This window comes from Taudactylus pleione, unplaced genomic scaffold (assembly GCF_031769625.1).
Source record: "Taudactylus pleione unplaced genomic scaffold, aTauple2 ptg000080l, whole genome shotgun sequence".
Lineage (NCBI taxonomy): Eukaryota > Metazoa > Chordata > Amphibia > Anura > Myobatrachidae > Taudactylus > Taudactylus pleione.
In genome coordinates, this window is record NW_028284482.1 from 753,327 (window position 1) to 771,029 (window position 17,703).

Here is a 17,703-nt window from a genome sequence, read left to right on the forward strand (position 1 = left end):
GGAGACAGAACTGATGACCCTGCCAGATTGGGACAAGTATATAAGGATGCCATAAAGTTGCCGAGGTCCAAAAATGAACAATTGATCTGAGGGATTCCACTTTGAATATAGGAATCCAAAGAGAGAGATTTAATGATTTAAGATTCAAAATGGAAAGATCCATCCGGCTTTGGAACGAGGAAAAGGTTGGAGTAGAAGCCTTTTCCTCGCTGATGAGGCAGTACAGGTACTATAACTTTTGACGCTAAAATGTGCAAACCCACCTTTCCGTAGTCAAAAGAAGCCACTGATTGCTGAACTTGAGCAGACGAGCCCCACCATCAAATCCCCCTGAGGGTGCGGAAGGGGACAGGAAGAACAGTTATGCAGCGGGCTTGAGAGTAGGATGATGTCCCGATCTGGCCTGACGACCAGTGGATGCAATTGGCGTCCACTGGGAGTGGAGTTTCCCATCTAGTCTTGTCTGATGGTGGAAGAGGATAAAAGGTAACAATACGGCAGGAAGTGTGACAATTACGATGAGGCTGATTCCAGGCTTCTGGTAATAAATCTTCCAGTTGTGCAGAAGAAGGAAAGGTTATGATTTTTTTTCTACCTAATGGGTGACAGGTAAGCACAATTTACTTCATTGTACTACTTCACTAAATTTTTTCTGAATTTCTCAAAAACAAACTTTTGGCTTAGGGGTGTCGTGAAAACAATACTGATACTCTAGGGCGCCGTGATTCAAAAGAGTTTGGGAACCACTGTACTAGACTGAACAGTAGTGAGCAGAATTACCAAACACACAGAGTGCACAATATAACCACTTCACGTAAACATGTAGGTAAACATACACGCTCAGAGAAAAGAGAAAATAACTATAGCTACATACCCTGTCCCCAATGCCACTTAACTGCAGGAGCTCTGGAGAAGGGACGCTCAGCATGGGAGGAGGAGGAGAAAGGAGCTCTTTGGCAAGCAGCCCAGCTAGGAAGAACGCCAACAGAAGGGGGGAAGCAATGGGAGAGATCCCTCCCCATGCGCAGACCTCCCAGGTGCCACCCCATTTAGTAATGGCACCCCGTTCAGTTAATAGGGGGCATATGTTGTCTATTTCCCTGGTGGTCTAGTGAGGGCACAGTAAACAGTGTTGACACTGGCCCCTGCACTCTCCCTGGCAGCCTCCACTAACTGGTAGGAATAGCTGCTAAAGAATATGGCATCCCACTGTCCAGCAGGACCCTTCTTACCTGGATTCACAATAGTGCCAATTTACACAAGTTTGCATTCGGCGCATACATGCCCAGTCTACTGAAATTAATTTTATTGCTTTTGCTGAATAATATATTTCTCACACATTGAATACAAAGCATACCTGACACGTTGCTTAAGAAGGTAAATGACACTGCGCAAACTTCCCAGAGTCCGTTTCTCTGGATTTAACTTCTCATGGCCAAACTGCGAAAATCAAAATGAGCTATTCAGTGTAAATTGTAGAGCATAACCATGAACATCCATATTGCTATCTGGTTTTCAAAGAAGCCTTAATAGACATTATAATTGAGTATATCACAACAAGCTATTCCTTACTTACAGGGTATGTCACCTTTGTATTTTTTTGTGGTTGTTGGAATTATGGCATTATTACGGATATTCCAGTTTTGGAAAGAATATTAGTTACATAATAGTATTCCATAGTAAGGGAGGTGGTAATAACTTATGAAGTTTTTTTCTCTATTGCAAATACTATAAATGATAGAGTGTATTACATGTCAGCACTTAAATAATCATATAAAGACATTGGAGGTGTAACACTAAAGCACATTCAAGCCATTTTTGTTGTAGTGACAGAAGCCTACTACTTTTGTATGGGTGTGGTATAAGAGATAGACAGTAATTAGTTAGACAATGTCTAGATAGACACCACATGTTAGACAGTCAATAGTTAGACAGGGAAAAAAGTTAGACACAAACAAAAGTCAGACACACTAAAGTTAGACACGTAAAAAGTTTGTATGACGTTGATGCAAAACCTGCGCTTGTTGGTCGGTATAGGAAAATGGTAGCTGCTGGCACTATGGAGATAATCCCAGATCTCCTACAGACAATTATTTATATATATATATATTTATATTATATATAAAAGAGATCCAATAAGCGCAACAGTCTCTATTGAAATGTGTCCAGATTTAGTCAGTTGTATCAAATCAAGTGCAGCTGCATCCCGATCTCCAACCACGGAGCAAAAGATTCCAGGAATATGTAAACAAAGGGAGAGCGCACTCGTAAGTAATAAGTAACAAACGTTTTACTGCACAACATATGCTCACATACATTAAGGTTTAAAAAGTTGATCTTAGCTGCAAATCAGTGTGATTCCACCATCTCTCAGGATACAGCTCGATCAGAAGCCCGCTCCGGTACACAGCGGGTAACGTTAGCACATCCACGTCACAGGCCACGCCCAACGCATTTCGTCACTATCAACTTCGTCAGGAGGTGTGGCTAAACCCTATTACAACCCCTCTTATACAGGTCAGCATTTGTTCAATCAAGTATAATTAAAACAATTTAAGCAAATAATGTTCATATAGCGTCAGATACAGATCACAATAATTCCATTTAACATAACCTAAAAAACTTTTCAAAGTACACATCAAATCATATAAAATTCACATACTGATAAACATCAGAGACTTAGTAAGGTGATAATCGGAGAATCTTATATTCGAAATGATTGAGTGCTGAGAGATCTATCAAAAAATTAAAAACTAAAAATACCAAATGAACACAAAAACAACCCACAAAAAATCTTTCATATATAAAATATTTAAATATAGTTAAAACTATTCATAAATTAATACTATATCTATTAACCAGTAAATTTAATATAGTTTCCAATATAATAAATCAATAATCATAATCTATTCATTATCCGATATTCACCTCTACTATACATAATAAACTTATACAAATTCATACAGAATACCTACATTCTTTAATTTAAATCAATAAAACATTTTAGTAAGATTTAATACAGAGGAGGTAGCTATTTTAATCGCGGCTCTCAATGACTCATAGGACATAGTGGTTACTGCATGCCTAATAGCGCAGCCAGACACCGTATAAGCGAAACAGAAGGGAAAGAATCAAACAACAACCGTATCACAAAGGTATCTGCTCTACTATTTCAGCCCTACTAGAAATTCACATAATAATGATGTTTTAAATATACAGTCAGGTGCATAATATTGGGACATTGACAGAATTTTCATATTTTGGCCTCTATTCACCACCACAATGGCTTTGAAATGAAACAAACAAGATGTGCTTTAACTGCAGACTTTCAGATTTAATTTGAGGGTAATTACATCCAAATCAGGTGAACGGTGTAGGAATTACAACGGTTTCTATATGTGCCTCCCACTTTTTAAGGGGCCAAAAGTAATGGGACTATCAACTCAAAAGCTACTTCATGGACAGGTGTGGGCTATTCCCTCGTTATTTCATTATCAATTAAGCAGGTAAAAGGTCTGGAGATGATTCTAGGTGTGACATTTGCATTTGGAATCAGTTGCTGTCGACTCTCAATATGAGATCCAAAGAGCTGTCACTATCAGTGAAGCAAGCCATCATTAGGCTGAAAAATCAAAACAAACCCATCAGAGAGATAGCAAAAACATTAGGTGTGGCCAAATCAACTGTTTGGAACATTCTTTAAAAGAAAGAACGCACCGGAGAGCTCAGCAACACCAAAAGACCCAGAAGACCACAGAAAACAACTGTGGTAGATGACAGAATAATTATTTCCCTGGTGAAGACAAACCCCTTCACAACACTTGGCCAAATCAAGAACACTCTCCAGGAGGTAGGTGTATATGTGTCAAAGTCAACAATCAAGAGAAGACTTCACAAGAGTGAATATAGAGGGTTCACCACAAGATGTAAACCATTGGTGAGCCACAAAAACAGGAAGACCAGATTAGAGTTTGCCAAACAACATCTAAAAAAGCCATTACAGTTCTGGAGCAACATCCTATGGACAGAGGAGACAAAGATCAACTTGAACCAGAGTGATGGGAAGAGAAGAGTATGGAGAAGGAAAGGAACTGCTCATGATCCAAAACATACCACCTCATCAGTGGAGCATGGTGGTGGTAGTGTCATGGCGTGGGCATGTAAGGCTGCCAATGGAACTGGTTCCCTTGTATTTACTGATGATGTGACTGCTGACAAAAGCAGCAGAATGAATTCTGAAGTGTTTTGGGCAATATTATATGCTCATATTCAGTAAAATGCTTCAGAACTCATTGGACGGCGCTTCACAGTGCAGATGGACAATGACCCGAAGCATACTGCAAAAGCAACCAGAGAGTTTTTTAAGGCTAAAAAGTGGATTGTTATGCAATGGCCAAGTCAATCCCCTGACCTGAATCCGATTGAGCATGCATTTCACTTGATGAAGACAAAACTGAAGGGAAAATGCCCCAAGAACAAGCAGGAACTGAAGATATTTGCAGTAGAGGCCTGGCAGAGCATCACCAGGGATGAAACCCAGCGTCTGGTGATGTCTATGCGTTCCAGACTTCAGGCTGTAATTGCCTGCAAAGGATTTGTAACAAAGTATTAAAAAGTGAAAGTTAGATTTAGGATTGTTTAGTTTGTCCCATTACTTTTGGCCCCTTAAAAAGTGGGAGGCACATATAGAAACCGTTGTAATTCCTACACCATTCACCTGATTTGGATGTAATTACCCTCAAATTAAATCTGAAAGTCTGCAGTTAAAGCACATCTTGTTTGTTTCATTTCAAAGCCATTGTGGTGGTGAATAGAGACCAAAATATGAAAATTCTGTCAATGTCCCAATATTTATGCACCTGACTGTGTATATGGTCAAATGAACATAGAAAATAAGGGGGGGGGATAAAATAATAAACAGTGTCCTTTAAATATAGGAAAAATGTAAATAATATATATTGCAGAAGGAATTAATGTCCTGGGGGGGTTGCGCTCAGGAGGGGCGGCGTCCCGTGCCCTCCGGTCCGACAACTTACCCTTCTTCTTGCTGTCGATGTTAATCCTTGTGTGAAAGGTTCTTTCAGGTACACAGTCTCTCCGCCTCCGTTGGAGTGTGCCAAGTTACACACTCTCTATAGGTCCCGTTGATTCACCAGACACAGCAAGACCACCGGGACCACGATCACAGTTGATCACGCGGTCACCGGCTATTGATCGCTGTGGCCGGCCGCTCTACCCAACGTGTGGTGGGGAGACTAGGTCCGTACGGAGGCAGTTATGGTTTGAGCCATGTGCACACTTCCTGGATACTCTGGTTGGTCTTTCACTTCCTGAATTTGAGCGAAACCTTGCGAGATCTTGCAGGATCTCAGGGAACAGTTATTCTTGTTAGTGCTTACTCGTGAAAGTGTTCCTATGTCAGCGTGTGTTCCAGAGATGGACTGAATATTGTCCAGCGCGTTGCAGCCTTCCGGCCTACCTCAGGGACATGGATCATCCATCCTGAGGAAGAATAACTGTTCCCTGAGATCCTGCAAGATCTCGCAAGGATTCGCTCAAATTCAGGAAGCGAAAGACCAACCAGAGTATCCAGGAAGTGTGCACACGGCACACACCATAACTGCCTCCGTACGGACCTAGGCTCCCCACCACCCGGTGGGTAGAGCGGCTGGCCGAAGCGATCGATCGCCGGTGACCACGTCATCAACTGTGATCGTGGTCTCGCTGCGTCTGGTGAATCAACGGGACCTATAGAGAGTGTGTAACTTGGCACACACTCCAACGGAGGCGGAGAGACTGTGTACCTGAAAGAACCTTTCACACAAAAATTAACATTGACAGCAAGAAGAAGGTCAAGTTGTCGGGCCGGAGGGCACGGGATGCCGCCCCTCCAGAGCGCAACCCACCCAGGACATTAATTCCTTCTGCAATATATATTATTTACATTTTTTTCTATATTTAAAAGGACACTGTTTATTATTTTATCCCCCCCCCCATTTTTTCTACGTTTATTTGACCATATACTTATATATTACCCATTCCCTGTACCATATCCGGCATACATTACTCCTCAAATTAAAGAGCATTGTGACTTCTCAATTGATTTGTTGCAGTATGTACTAGATCCGTTAAAACCACCTATTATCCCTGTGTGCATAGTATTATTAGATCTACATACACATATTGGTTGTCACATTAGGCACCTACAGAATTATGCAAACTAGCGCAGGCACTATATCAATGTAAAAAGTTTGACAGGTACAAAAGGTCGACAGGGTCAAAAGTTCGACATGAAAATGGTCGACATAAAAATGGTCGACAATTAATTTTTTTGTTTTTTAGTCCTAATCTTCACCCTAACCCTTCCCTTGGTGCATAACCCTAACCCTCCCTTCTGGTGCCTAACCCTAACCATCTGGGTAAGTGCCTAACCCTAACCCTCCAGTAAGTGCCTAACCCTAAACCTAATCCTAAAAAACAAAAAAATGTTGACCATTTTTGTGTCGATCTTTTTCATGTCGAACTTTTGACCCTGTCGATCTTTTGTACCTGTCGAACTTTTTACATGTCTAACTTTTTACATGTCTAACTTTTTACATGTCTAACTTTAGTGTGTCTGACTTTTGTCTGTGTCAAACTTATATCCTTGTCTAAGTATTAACTGTCTAACATCTGGTGTCCATCTAGACATTGTCTAACTAATTACTGTCTGTCTATAGTCCGGAACCCCTTTTGTACATTCTGTAACTAGTGATGTTCTCATCTGATCTGGTGCACTGAAGCCACTTCTATACTGCGATCACTTGCCTGGGTCTAAAACAAGCAACTGTTAATATAGATTAGAGCAGTGCCGAGACATTAATGGCATTGGGGGACCCACTGAATCCTAAAAATGTTAACTGCCTTAAAAAAAACAATGGAAGCAAAAGGCCCCTCAGCAAGTACACTGTGAAACGCCCCATTTACATACTAATATAGATGTAAATCCTGAGGGAATCGACCTCTAACAGTGCACTATGACGACAGGCAGTGATAGATCATTGAGGCTGCACTTTGATCGACAATACATGCTGTCAGTGAGAATGAGTCAGACAAAACCCGTGCATCATAAACTTACAAAGGGAGAAGCATCGCTATATTACAGAGTTGGCAGTGTTCTGATATAAAGTATGATCCACACGCATGTACACTAGAAATGTGTCCGATCAGTGCACTAGCTGTTTGGGCTTATCAGGCAGACACCGGCACCACTAATGAGAAAGTGATTCATTTATTATTAGTACACATTCTGTCGTTTATGTGCGATTCACACATATTAATGCATATATGTATACAAATATAAAAGCACTGAAATAAATCCAATCTCTAATATAAATGGGAGTGGTGTACATGATGTACACTAATAAGTACACATACTGGTGTTAATAAATAACGTTCGGTCTGATACAGAGGGAATTGACTGCTTGCAGATTGTTTAATAGGACTTTGCACTATTTTGAGATAACTGATGACCTTGTATTACTAAACATATATGTTTTATGGTATTAACCACATTCACGTTTAAGACAGTTTTAATATAATTAGCCTAGATTATGGAGTTTCTAGTGCATCAAGATGGATCACATTGTGAGCTCAGTCGCACGGACATTGGATAAAGATCTTACACTATAATTTATATTTTATAATTGCGACTAAATCCTAATATATTTGTGAATAATAGAGCAAAATGTATTCACGGTCAGCTCTGGATATAAGAGTACTGACAGATCTCACAATACAGTTTACATAATACTACTATAATTGAGACATAGTACATATCTGTGGAACAATTTAGTCCAATAAACATTGTTGATAAAATTCAAATTGCAATAATGATTGTTGTGGTGCCACCATTTCAGTCACCACAAGAGGAGGTGATTTCCCAAGCATAGGAAATATATAGTGATGCAATTTGGAATAAGATATTTATAATGCCCATTACATTATAAGCACATTTAAATTTAATTAAGACCAATACCTGTTTTGATAAGCCAAGTTATAATGGGGGACATGTATCAAGCAGTTAAAAGAGTGGAGGAGTGGAACAACAGAGCCGGCTTTATGGGGTGGGAGGGGCACGTGCCCCCTCTCTCAAGTGGGACCCCATCCTTTCATTTCAGCTGCAGAGCAGGACTGTACTGCGACTTGGAAGAGAGAGGTTGAGTCCGATCAGTGGGCAGGGCTACATGGCACTGTACAGTCAGTGCCAACATGGTAGAGAAGAGAAGTGGAGCTGCTGCAGACCCAGAGTGATGAGGACTATCCAGCGGCCAGCCTGTAAGGTAAGAGGGACTCAGGCTGGAGCACTGTCTGTGTTTGTGTGAGAGACTGTATGTAAAGTACGTACGTACGTACATACGTACGTACAGTGGTCGAAGGGGGTTATGGAAATATCAGGGGGCTTTACTTAGGCAGGCCCAAATCCTGAGCCCCTCTTAATATTTCCATACCCCCCTACCCCATTCACAGCACACCTCACAGAGCACCACAGCAAACCCCTCTCCTCCCTTCACACTTGCTATAATGCTCCTATGTGGCTTTTTTAAATTGAATTTAGTGCTGGCCACAAGCCAATGACAGCTTGCGGACAGGCAGCTAATTACGGGTGGCCACGCAGTCGCCCCTTATTCTCTGCCGGTCCATGAGCCGTGATTGGCTCGCGCCCAGTGCCAAATTCAATATACCTCCAGCTGCCCCTGATTGGCTGCCGATCCAAGATCTGTTATTGGCTCGCAGCTGGAGCAAAGTATAAAAACAGGCAGCTGCTTGTTGACTGGGACGGTCACTGTCCCAACGCTGGCGCGGTGCCGAAGTGAAGTGCCGGTATAACATACTATTTCATACTGGTACATTTTTGACCACTGTGCATGTATGTATGTATGTATGTATGTATGTATGTATGTATGTGTGCATGTGTGTGACTGTATATGTGTATGACTATGTGTGTGACAGTATGTATGAGTGTGACTGTGTATGTGCAGTGTTGTACATGCCCTCTGTGTGACATGAAAATAGATAGAAAGTGTATTGATTTTTTTATTGTCTAGATTTTATTGCACATCTTTGTTACTTTATTTTAAATATTTTGCACTAATCTATTGGATACACAGAGTGTTAGTCTGTGTTTTAAAGAAGATTAATAAAAGTTATTAGGTTTTCATGAGAGAATTATGAGGTCCCATATGCAGTGCTAATTTTGAAATGACTTAGCTCTTTTAAGTGTTATGTATAGAAGTTCAGTGGCAACATCCCGAATATACAGTTGAGTAACTTAACTGGTGGTCATTATAAAAAATTATGATCAGGACTTTAGTGTAAATATAAATGGCTTCCTTTGAGAGTGATCAATTAAAGCCATCAATACAGTTTTATTTTATTTTTTTAAACAAACTTACCCGTAGTACAGATTGCACTGTCTGTAAAGGATAAGTAACAGTTGTGGCAATAGCTTTGGCAATAGCACCGATTACAAAGACCTCCAAAGAAGAGAGCTGACAGAAGAAAACAATTAGTAAATACAAACAATAGAAAAAGAACACAAACTAGATAATATTTATCACACTGTATAAGGAGAATGCACAACACAGGTAAAACAATTACAAACTGATATAGCAAATTACTGTAAATAATGCTCTTCTGTGCACACTGCAATCTGGCATGGAAACTAAGGGCCTGATTCAGAGCCGGACGCTATTTGCGCTCGCACGTCAAGAAAATAGGGGTGGCTATTCAAATGAACCGTTCGCTGTTTGCGGTCTGTTCACACCTCTAGGTCTGAACGAGCGTACAAAACTTGCGGTCGTTTTTTGGGAAACTACGCCCCCTGGCCGCTCGCATCCTACGTCATGTCCGCTATTTATTAGATTAATCGAGTACATCGAACAGGGTATGAGTTGCTCGCTATTCCTGTGGTTGGTTTTTGCTACCACAATTTTGCGAGCAGTTCTGGCCAAAAAAAACCCTGTGACGTAGTCAATGACGCTGAAGTTTTAATTATGCACACCCATAAAACGCCCGTTTTGACCTTTAAGCACGCCTGCGATCGGATCTCCACTCCCCGTTTTCAAGCACCTTCCCCTGTTAACACCCACATACGCCTCATTCTGTCACTCAAAATAGCAGGCATTCGCTATTTTGCGAGCACACGATTTTCGGCCACACTGAGTGGTTCGCGCATGCGTATTACGATCCGTACGCATGCGCAGTTGGGCAAACATCGCTCGGAGCGAACGAGCAGCCACTTGCGTCCGGCTCTGAATCAGGCCCTAAGAACGGTGTATCAAGCAATGATAACCCCAATTTCCAGAGCCATCGCCTAAAAAAGGGGTTAGTTCCGCTTCATCATATGTATTACAAGGCAGTCCGTGGAAAAATCCGATTTTCCATTGGCACCTTTGTATTCTCTTAATAATGCCACTTCTCATGTAACATGTCACCCACTCACCATGCAATCCATCACATCCGTAACTCTGTCCATTTTTTTATTATCACGTCAAATTGACAGGCTCGGATCCATTAGGTCCGGCATTACTTAGTACCCGGTTAGTACAAGCTATTCAATGATAATCATATGCTAACTGGTGGACTTGTTTCACTCACCACCGATAAGACCTGATAATGTAACAGACAGAGGCTATGGATGTGGTACAAATCACTCACAGATTTATTAAGATATATGAACCACAGCATAATATCTGTGAAATGAACAATCTGATATCATATAAGTTTTGGAGACCAATCATCTAAAAATACTTCCTTTATCATCCATCTGGGGGATGCCATTACCTCTGGGTTATATATAGTGAACTGTGGAGTCGGGCACTAACTAATTAAGACTGGTTCCCACCCCCTATATAACCCCTCCCCTTCCACTAGAACCTCAGTCTTGTTTTTAGAGCCTTGGAGTAGATAGGTCCTATTTTTTTAGTCAGGTTTATTTTCTTTATATTCCTGTTTTGGTTTGGGTGCTTAGTCCCTGGCAACAGGCACTAGCAGAGTAGAAGTTAGGTAGAAATAGAGGTTTGTGTGAAGCCTGTATCCCACTTTAAAGACTGCCTATGGGAGAGTCACCAAACTACTAAGTCCCTGGGACTCTCTCCATACCAATCACACATCTGAGGAGGCCGCTGGCAAAAAAGTAAGCTTGTTACATTTTAACATGCAAAAACCTTGTTTGCTGTATTACTGTTTCCCGGCACACTGCTTTGGAAGAGCGGCTGGGCATGTTATTACTCATGTGACAGCAGCTAGGTGTTACAGAACAGAACATGCTGCCGACTCTTTGGAGAGGACGGCTTGTTGGCCACGCTCCCATGACACGGCGCCGCTGCACGTGCAGGCACGCAGTCTATAACATTATCTCTAAGAGCCGCTGTTCATTAGGCAAGCCTATAATGACGTCAGGAGTCCTGAATAAAACAGGACGGGTGCCCGGTCATGCCCCCATGCATTTCAGTGACAGCAGGCTCACTGCGCTTCATAGGCCACGCCCCAAACACTATTTTTGCAGGTGTTTCAGAGCTGCTGGAGTCTTTCTTGGCTGAGACTCCCTGCAAATTACAGGGGGATGGCTATCTCTTATCAGATAAGCAGTTGAACTAGGATTATTACTTTTGGTATTAACCTTGTGATATATGGTGGTTTTATATTATTGTTATGTATATATAAGCAACTTTACTGCACTATTTCTTTAGGAATTTAGGCAGTAACATACATTGTTTTGTACTGAAGATTCTTTGTTGCCTTTGTCTTTTTTTTGCAAGTGAATGTGCAGTTCAGGAGTCCATTTTTTTGCATTTAAAAAGATAGGAGATTTAGAGTCTTATTAAGCCTCCCCTCTTTTGCTGTCATTTCAGAAGCAGTGCTTGTTATTGGTTAGAGTTGTCTCTCTCTCTCTCAGTATGGAGAAGCCAGACAAGGGTTCCAAAAAGCAGGGATCAATCACTTTATACTGTGATAAAAAAGTTGGCAAAAGGTTGTATGGACCAGGGTCGCTCTGTGCTGGTTAATTAAAATTAATTACCAGGAAGTTCAGCTGAACAGTCGGTGATGCCTGATTGGGTCAGGTCTATGGCTGAGGCCATAGGTGAATTACGTCACTCTCAGGCAAATTATATGTTGCCCTGTGCTCAAACTCCTAGTTAGTCTGATCCCTCGGCAGAGCTCAGATGGGTCCAGGATATGGGACGATGTCTCGCTGAAATTGCAACGTCTCTAAATAAAATGGTAATGTCAGCAGGGGCCACAGCCACTAAAAGACGTTCAGGCCAGTCCTCGGTGAATTTTCCTGGAGATGAGGCTTCAGCCGCCTCTTCCCAGGAAGAAGGGGAATTGGATTATGACTGGGAAGATGCCTCAAACTGGGAGGATGACTCCCATTCTTATTCAGGGGTGTCTATGGTGGTAGATATGGTCTGGGAGACTTTGCATATATCTGTTTTCCCAGAATTTTAACATTTTGGAGAAATATTAAAAGAAGCCTGGTTAAAACCTGAGTCCAAATTTCATATTCGAAAGAAATATAAGTAAGTATTCTTTATGCTTTTTTCGGAAGCAAGCTTTGGGAAATGCCACCCATTGTGGATGCTCCTATTGCTAGGTTGGTCAGGAATACTGTTATCCCCACAACACAGTCTGTAACACCTAAGGATCCCATGGATTGGAAGAATGAGGCTGTACTTAAGTCTATGGCCTTGATTCAGAGCCGGACGCTCTGACAGCCTCCTGTCCGCTCGCATAGCTGTGGGTGACCAGGCTGGGTGGTGGTGGTTCTAGACATGCACCTACAGGGTTTTTGGTCCGTTTAGGAAGCTTCTCTTACCATCAATATACTGGAATCAAGGGCGATTCAGTATGCATTGGTTCAGGCTCAATCCCATCTAAGGAGCCTACCAGTGCGAATCCAATCAATCAGACAATGCCACGGCAGTTGCTTATATAAATAAGCAGGGTGGCACACGCAGCTGGCGAGCAATGAGGGAAGTTTTTCAAATCCTTCATTGGCAGAAAGTTGGGTTCCAACTATTTCAGCAGTTTACAGGAGTGGACACAACTGGGAGGTGGACTTCTTAAATTGCCACAGTGTGAGTCCAGGGGAATGGGAATTGCACCAGGAAGTGTTTGCAGAAATAGTTTCCAGATGGGGGTCTCCATACATAAATCTAATGGCTTCCCATCTCAACAGGAAACTTCCAAGGTACGGATCTCGGTCCCAGGATCCTCAGGCATCCCTGGTGGATGCCATGACAGCACCTTGGGTGTTTCTTCGGAGCATGTTAGCAGACACGCCGTATCGTCTGCCCCAGTGTCCAGATCTGTTACTTCAGGGTCCATGCAGTCACCCTGATTTGCCTTACTTGGCTTTGACGGCATGGTTCTTGACTCCAACATCTTGAGGGCCAAAGTGTATTCAGAATCTGTTGTAAAAACCATGATACAGGCTCACAAACCAGTCACTTTCCCAGGTTTATCATCGGATATGGAAGATATATATTTCTCGGCGTGAACGACACAAGTTTAAACCTGAAAGGTCCAGAGTGTCTCGGCTTTTGTCTTTTCTGCGAGAGGAGTTGGTTAAGGGTCTTAGATTGTCCTCTCTTGAGGGACAAATTTGGGCCCTATCGATCCTGTTACAAAGGAAATTGGCCACTAATTCTAAAGTTCAAAACTTCTTGCAGGGGGTTCTTCGCATAAAGCCTACTTATGTCCCGCCATTTCCTCCTTGAGACTTGAATTTAGTTTTGGAGGCACTTCAAAAGGCACCGTTTGAGCCATTTGAAGCTGTTGAATTGCGATACCTCACTTTGAAGGTTGTTTTTATTTTGCTCTTTCTTGTAAATCTCCGCTTGTCATTTTTCATGAAGATAGGGTGGTGTTCCGCACTAAACCTTCTTTTCTCCCAAAAGTGGTATAGGCTTTCCACATTAACCAGGATATCATCCTTCTAGCCTTTCACCAGGCTTCAGTGACTAGTGAAGCTTCTTTCTTAGCACTGTTGGATGTGGTACGTGCATTATGCATTTACTTGGAGCGCACTGCATCTTTGAGGTGTATGGATTTTTTCTTGGTGTTGACTGATGCACCAAAAAGAGGCTGGCCTGCCTCGAAAGGATCCATCGCTAGACGGGTCACTTCTGCCATCCAGCAGGCATGTTAGTCTTCAAATGTGACGGTTCCGGCTTCAATTCGGGCCCATCGATTTATGCTGTCGGGGCTTCTTGGACTGTACACACTTTCACAAAATGTTACTGCTAGCATACATTTGGAGCGTGGGACGCCAGTGTTGAGCGCAAAATTCTTTGAGCGGACGGTTCATATGCCCCCCCCCCCTTAAATTGGCTTGCTTTGGCATCCCCCAGATGGATGATAAAAGAAATACGGTTTTTACTCATTGTAAAATCTCTTCCTTGGAGTCCATCTTGGCGATGCTGGGATCCCTTCCTTGTTTGGTTTCAAACTAGTTACCTGTTGGTTTTCTCAGTTCTTACGTGGGTCCTTCTCTGGCTTTGTGTCAGGATGTGGCCTGGGATCGGCCGCTACTCACCTCTGCGCCGGTGTCCTTAGGCTTAGGTGTACAGTCGCTGGGAGTGGAGGTGAGTGGTGACTGAGTATTCTCCATGGGGTCTGCTAGGGCTTCCGTGCGTGCTTCCTGGTTTCCGGGGTGCTGGGCATGCGCACAGCCATGTTGGTCCATATCACCTGACTAGTCTCTCCCAATGGTAGTCCTGTGGTCACTCAGCTGAGCCTCTGATCCAATGATCAGCTAGCTACCCAGGGGTATTTAAGTCTGACGTCAGGAACAAGAAACTGTTGTTCAACTTTGCTGTTCCAGTGACTTCTGATACTCACCAAGTGTTGCTCTGTGCTATTTCCTTAGGAGTGTTGCTTCAGCCTACTCACAGTTCTCCAGTATTTCTTGTATTAGCTCCCATGCTAATTCTCAGTCTGAGACTTTAGTTCTTTCTCAGTATTCCAGTGTTTTACGTTGTTTTTCCTGTGTGTCTTGTAGTGTGCTACTAGCTCTTCTGCAGCTTCCCTGTGTTACTGAGGTATCGGGTTTCCTACTAATTTTTAGCTAGTTTTCAGCTGGATCTATAGCAATCCCCAGTACATGCCTGTGTCCACTTCTCTCTGTGTCTCTCTGTGCAAATCAGCACCTGAATCTGTAGCAGTTCCAGATACAGATCCCTGTGTTCTCAAGCAAACCTGGGATTAGGGTCTCATCATTCTCAAGTTCATCACCAGTGTTCAAGTATTCCGTTCATTACCAGTGTTCAAGTATTCTGTTCATCACCAGTGTTTCATTATTTAGTTAATCTCCAATATTCAAGTTTTCAGTTCATTTACAGTGTTCAATTATTAGTTTATATACTAATTAATTTAATATAGTTCCGGTCTTTCTGCCACTCCCAGGTACCTGTCCAGGGGGCCGCGACCTGCCCACTTGGTGCAGCGAAACCCAAATCCCGACTGGAGGGGTCACTGGTGAAGACCACCAAGTGGGATAGACTCCGTGTCTATGGCAGGTCTAGCCAAACCTGGGTTTGGCCGCAATAGGGAGACCTAGCTGTCACTTACCTAGTTGTTCCCTAGCTACCCGGCTCACTGTCCTCCACTGGATTTTGACACTTTGTTAAATATAGACTGTGGTTCTAGTTTTAAGGGGAGGAGTTATATAGGGGGTGAGAGCCAGTCTTTATTAGTTAGTGCCCGACTCCACAACTCACTATACATAACACAGACGTAAAGGCATACCCCAGATGGACACCAAGGAAGAGATTTTACGGTGAGTAAAAATCATATTTTTTCCCTTATTACATTTTTATCTAACCAATATCCTGTTATTTGTGGGTATTTTTTATTTAATTGTGTTAATAGCCAACTTGTAATACCATTTACTTTAGAAAAACAGCGTTATCAACCAGAAGGATGGAGTATTAAATCAATACTATTCATAGATCATACATTCTCATACTGTATACACCATATTTACACTCTTTTTCCCTTTTTATTACTACAGGGGGACAAGAGGTCACAGGAGGGGTGAGTTTAGGTCACACATATTGTTACATTACAGCACAAATACATCCTGCATCACTGCGGTAAGGATGTGTCTGAGCTGTGTTGAGATACACGACTCGTTAATAAATTGACCTCTATGAATGGTCTTTTTTTACTTGTTTGTTTTTGTTACAAACCAGGTCTTCTTTTACTATTGTGGCGGTTACCAGTTAGAAAATGCTGCAGAATATGCTGGTGCTATATAAATAATTGTTCATAAATTATATATGTACATGCTATTAATCTCCACATATTACTCCAAGACCCCACTACTAACATTAAAACTTCTACGTATAATTTCTCTGGTGTCTAATGATCACCTCCCCCAGGACTCTGTGATTACACTCTTAAGCTGTGCACACACTGACAGATATATTGGCCGATCAATTGATCGGCGAATATATCTGGTGCCAGTCGGCCAGTGTGTACCATGTGCTGCACAGCCGATGGACAGATATATCAGTCCATCAGCAAGTGGGTACAGGCGATCTGCTGGTGCGACCGCCGGCCAGTGGCACCCGCGGCTGCCTGGAAGATGTTGGTCGTTTAGCGTATATGAACGACCTTCACCTACAGATATATCTGCAGATCACTCGATCTGTAGATATATCTTTGCAGTGTGTACCCACCTTTACAAAGAAATAGAAAAAAAACAAATTACAGACTGCTCCCTATAGGTCACTAGGAAGGTTTCCACAGCTTGATTGGTGAAGGTTGAGCCAGGCAGCTGCAGAATGAGCCAGCACAGCAGGGGGGAGGGAGGGTCACTGGTGGACAAGTACCAACTGGACACAACAGGGGAAGACCTTTAAGCCAGTTTGACTTGACTTGCCTACATACACAAGTACCAAGCAGTCAGAATTCCAAATTGATCAATCTTTCAGTGGCATGAAATTGAAATTTTTTTTTTTAATAACATCCTATTTGAGTGTCATGCAGTATAAACATATATCATATCTGTACTGCCTGAAGCACTACAAAGCATGTCTTTAGTCTTATAGTAGTAGCTTAACATAAAATAATCTAACCCATCAAAATATACTACAGTATTAGATTCAGTTTTTAACTTACTTCAGTTTGCCTTCTTAGGAGATGACGCTTTAGTCCTTCGTAGAACATGAACTGGATTGCTGGGTTGAAAACCAAAAGCAGCGAAGGGAAGGTACCATTCCACAGGGCCATCAATCCCTCCTGCTGCAAGATCTTTTGAAATGCATCTACAAAACAATAACATATCTAAATGTTCACAATGAAGAATTTTCAGTACATGCAGTTTTTTCACACAGACCGGGTAAATGTAGGGATCTATAAGGAAATCAACAAAACCACATTAAGGGGCTGATTCATAAATGTATTTGTTTGTTTTGTGAATCATGCAATTTATTGCTCTGCACATGCTCAGTCTCCAAACATACTGAACTTCGAGCCACTATGGGTTATTCAGAGATGTACACATCTCAACTTATCGTTGACTGGGTGTAACCTTAATGGCAACTGGGTGTTCATAAGTAAAATAAGTGTCCCATGAGTGTAGTTATTCAAGGTAAGCATGCACAGACATTCGCTGATTTGAGATGAATCTCTAGCACCAAAGACAGAGCTGAT

The 17,703-nt window shown here is 42.2% G+C and overlaps 1 protein-coding gene across 1 annotated transcript in view; it reads right to left on the reverse strand.

Annotated features, from left to right (window-relative positions):
* SLC25A17 (solute carrier family 25 member 17) overlaps nucleotides 1-17,703 on the reverse strand; it is a 110,342-nt gene that overhangs the window by 10,989 nt on the left and 81,650 nt on the right. Inside the window, exons 6-8 of the mRNA XM_088468101.1 lie at nucleotides 17,170-17,315; nucleotides 9,435-9,530; nucleotides 1,358-1,440 (exon numbers count right to left, since the gene is read on the reverse strand). Coding sequence (XP_088324227.1) covers nucleotides 1,358-1,440; nucleotides 9,435-9,530; nucleotides 17,170-17,315 — 325 coding nt within the window. The remainder of the gene's footprint in view (nucleotides 1-1,357; nucleotides 1,441-9,434; nucleotides 9,531-17,169; nucleotides 17,316-17,703) is intronic.